The sequence below is a fragment of the Buceros rhinoceros genome, unplaced genomic scaffold, assembly GCF_000710305.1.
Source record: "Buceros rhinoceros silvestris isolate BGI_N320 unplaced genomic scaffold, ASM71030v1 scaffold2357, whole genome shotgun sequence".
NCBI classification, from domain to species: Eukaryota; Metazoa; Chordata; class Aves; order Bucerotiformes; family Bucerotidae; genus Buceros; species Buceros rhinoceros.
This window is the reverse complement of record NW_010423728.1, coordinates 11,910-14,938: the sequence shown is the minus strand read 5'-3', so window position 1 is coordinate 14,938 and position 3,029 is coordinate 11,910. Positions and strand designations below refer to the sequence as shown.

The 3,029-nt window shown below is 46.3% G+C and overlaps 1 protein-coding gene across 1 annotated transcript in view; it reads right to left on the bottom strand.

The window, feature by feature from the left end:
- Window positions 1–3,029, bottom strand: part of RFWD3 (ring finger and WD repeat domain 3) — an 18,480-nt gene that overhangs the window by 5,687 nt on the left and 9,764 nt on the right. Inside the window, exon 8 of the mRNA XM_010140491.1 lies at window positions 418–634. Coding sequence (XP_010138793.1) covers window positions 418–634 — 217 coding nt within the window. The remainder of the gene's footprint in view (window positions 1–417; window positions 635–3,029) is intronic.

The window sequence follows — 3,029 nt, the reverse complement described above, 5'->3', positions numbered from 1 at the left end:
GGGGGGGCGGGGGGGGGGTTGGGTTTTGGGGCTTTTTTAAAGTGTATTGACAAATCAGCTGCATGGGGATCAATCCACCTAGAATTTGGGGAGCAATGTTTCTCCCTCAAGCTCTGAAAGCTTCTCTGCAGGCCCACCTTTGCAAGGAGAACCAGACGCTCCTTTTACCTTTTTGTGGCACTTCAGCAGGGAAGCCAGAGCCCCTCTGCTGGGATTCTGCTGTGGAGGTGATGGGGAAACAAGCCACCTGGCTAGGCAGAAGCTACCAGTGCAGGGGCCAAATCAGCTGCAGGCAGTCGTATGAGCATTCTCATTTTACAAGGCACAGGTAAAGGTCAAGAAGAGAAGCGGGAAGCAAGTCAAAAACCACATTTAACTTTCACCTCTGAACGCTCAAATCTCGACTTGCTTCATTACCAGGAATAAAAGTAGACTGTGGAGAAGGCTGTGATACCACGAGACAGCTCAGCGAGTCACAGTAGGCCATTACTCTGCAGTTCCCTGTCTGAGACACCAGGAAAGTCTTTTCCAAGTGGTACTTGCGCTGGCTTTGGCTGGCGGGGAGGCGGGTGCCGGAGCTGCTGGGTTGCTGAGAAGCACTCGCATTGTGCCGGGCCACCAGAGCCTTCAGCTCCTACAAAGAAAAAACAGCGTAAAGAGCTTTAACGCGTTGCTGGCGATGTAACCTTCTGGGCTGTCTGTTCCAGATGCTCCAGCTGTACTTGTTCTCAGATAAAGAGGGAAAACGGGGTCCCATTTCCACACTGAAATGCTGGATTTGCAAGTCCACTGACTATGACAGTGAGCCACAAAAGCATACAAATGCTACGCAAGGTCTGACAGAATATGCAAGAGTCCGTTATTGCGTGTATTAGACCCTGTGAAAGAGGGCTCTTGGGCAACACATAAAAGCCAATAATAACTATTACCAGATCAATGCTGTTTAGAACAGAATGAACTGCCAAGCATTACAAGCAGCTAAACCACAAGAGAAAGTCAATTAAAACCATTTCCACAATTTCCAAAATACCCCATAAAAAAGAAAAAGCTTAAGTTTCAACATAAAGGGTGTTGCAGGAAGCAAGTCAGTCTATTTAATGAAGATGACCCTGTTCTTATAAACCCTGGGGACCAAATTCCAGGAACAACACAACTCTCAAGAGTTCCAACCCTGTTTTCCACCACCTCCTCCCTGCTCTTCCTCCACCTCCACTGAAGAATGCTCAAGGATGCTCAGTGGAGTTGTGGCCAAGGACACCTTCTACCAGCAGCAAGGCACTCCTGGAACTCCTCACCGAGCTCATCAGGGGTGACAAGGGGAATGCGAGTGGTGGCACTGGCACATTGGGAGGCTACTACAAAAGCCCCCGAAACATCATTTTGCCCAGTTCGTTGTAACCCAAGGGCAAAAGCAGAGAGTATAGAACCCCAGGGATATTGGAGGCAGGGTATGTTTGAAGAAAATGGCTACTTGCTTTTGGTTGTCTGAGCAACACAGATTATGCCTCAAATAGTCTATAATTTTTAAACAATTAAGAGCTGCAGGAGTTGTACTAGGAATATATTAGTAGATTGCAAGTCAGCTTCAGTATCGAACCAGCCACTGCTGCTTGACTCACAGCTAAGCAAAGGCAGCAGTTCTCAAAGAGGCAAGATCAAAGATCAAGCTCTGCATTAATAGTTATCCAAGACCTCCACGTTTTGGACTCCTCTCAAGAGGAGAGCAGTTCTGATGTTTTACAGAGGTCCGATCTGTTCTGCATCAAGCGCATTGCAGATTCCCCAAGGGAATTTACAAAAAAAAAAAAACCAAAACCCAAAAAACCTCGAAGCTGAAGACTCAAGATGATCCCATTAGAGCAAGAAAAGACAAAACAACCTCCGAAGGAAGAAGAGCTGTGGGAGTTGCCCAGATGCTTACGATGGAAGCTATAGCTTCAGGCTTAGAGGAAGCAGTCAGTGAAAACATGAGTAACTGAGAAGGAAGTGACTTTTAATCAGAAAATTTAATAACCTCATTATTTCTAAAAGGCAAGAGGATACCACCACCAGTGAAGATCAGAAGAGATTAAAATTACTTGTTGCTCTGGAGAGTTTAGAGAACTCTCCTCATCCCCTGCAGTCAGCACTCAACTTTCAAACAAGTTATTAAAAAGGAAACCAAGCAATTAAAACCACAAGGACTATTGGTACGATGTTTACTTTTCAACACAAACCCAGCAACACCAGAAGTCTTCCTGGAGACACATTACCAAGGTGCTTGAAAAAGTTCCTCTGCAGAAGGAAATCCACTAATTGTGCTGAAAAGAACACTCTTAGGGTGAAAAGCAAACCTCCACCTCCCTTTAAGATGCTTTGCAGGGCTTTCCTGATGCCTGGTGTTAAGTAAAGGCCCCGAGGGCACCCGTGTGTTTCTGCACACACCAGGGCTGCCTCCTAGATCTCAGCTCGAGGGGAGCGCACAGAGTCATGCAGGGTGGGGAAAGAAGAGGGTACACAGCAGAAGTCTTACTGAGGAGCAGAGCACAATGAACAGGAAAGGAAAAGTACCAGCTACAAAAAAAAAAAAATCACACTCTTTGAGTATTATCTTACAGCCCTAACAGCTGAGCAAAAAAAAAAGAAAAAGAAAAATACCACCCAAAAAAAAAAAAAAAAAAAAAAAATCACACTCTTTGAGTATTATCTTACAGCCCTAACAGCTGATGTGAAGCTTTAAAAAAGAAGGCAGTTATGGATGGCTGTCACTTCCTGGCTGCGCCCACAAAGCTCTTGCAGAAGCCAGTGCCCACTAACCCGCACTGCACAGCCCCAGCCTCGCGTTTAACAGAGGAACACAGGACTGGGCAACCTCCAGCCCTACGGGCCACCCACCTCTCACCCGCCTTTGGTTCAGGTTCTAATTCAGACAGAGGGACACCGAGCATTTTCGATTGCTTCACTGAATTAACAGCCTAAAAATGGCCATCACCAGTGACACCGCTGCCGATGAGGCACAGCTCTTCAGTGCATTAGCAACAAAGAGCTCA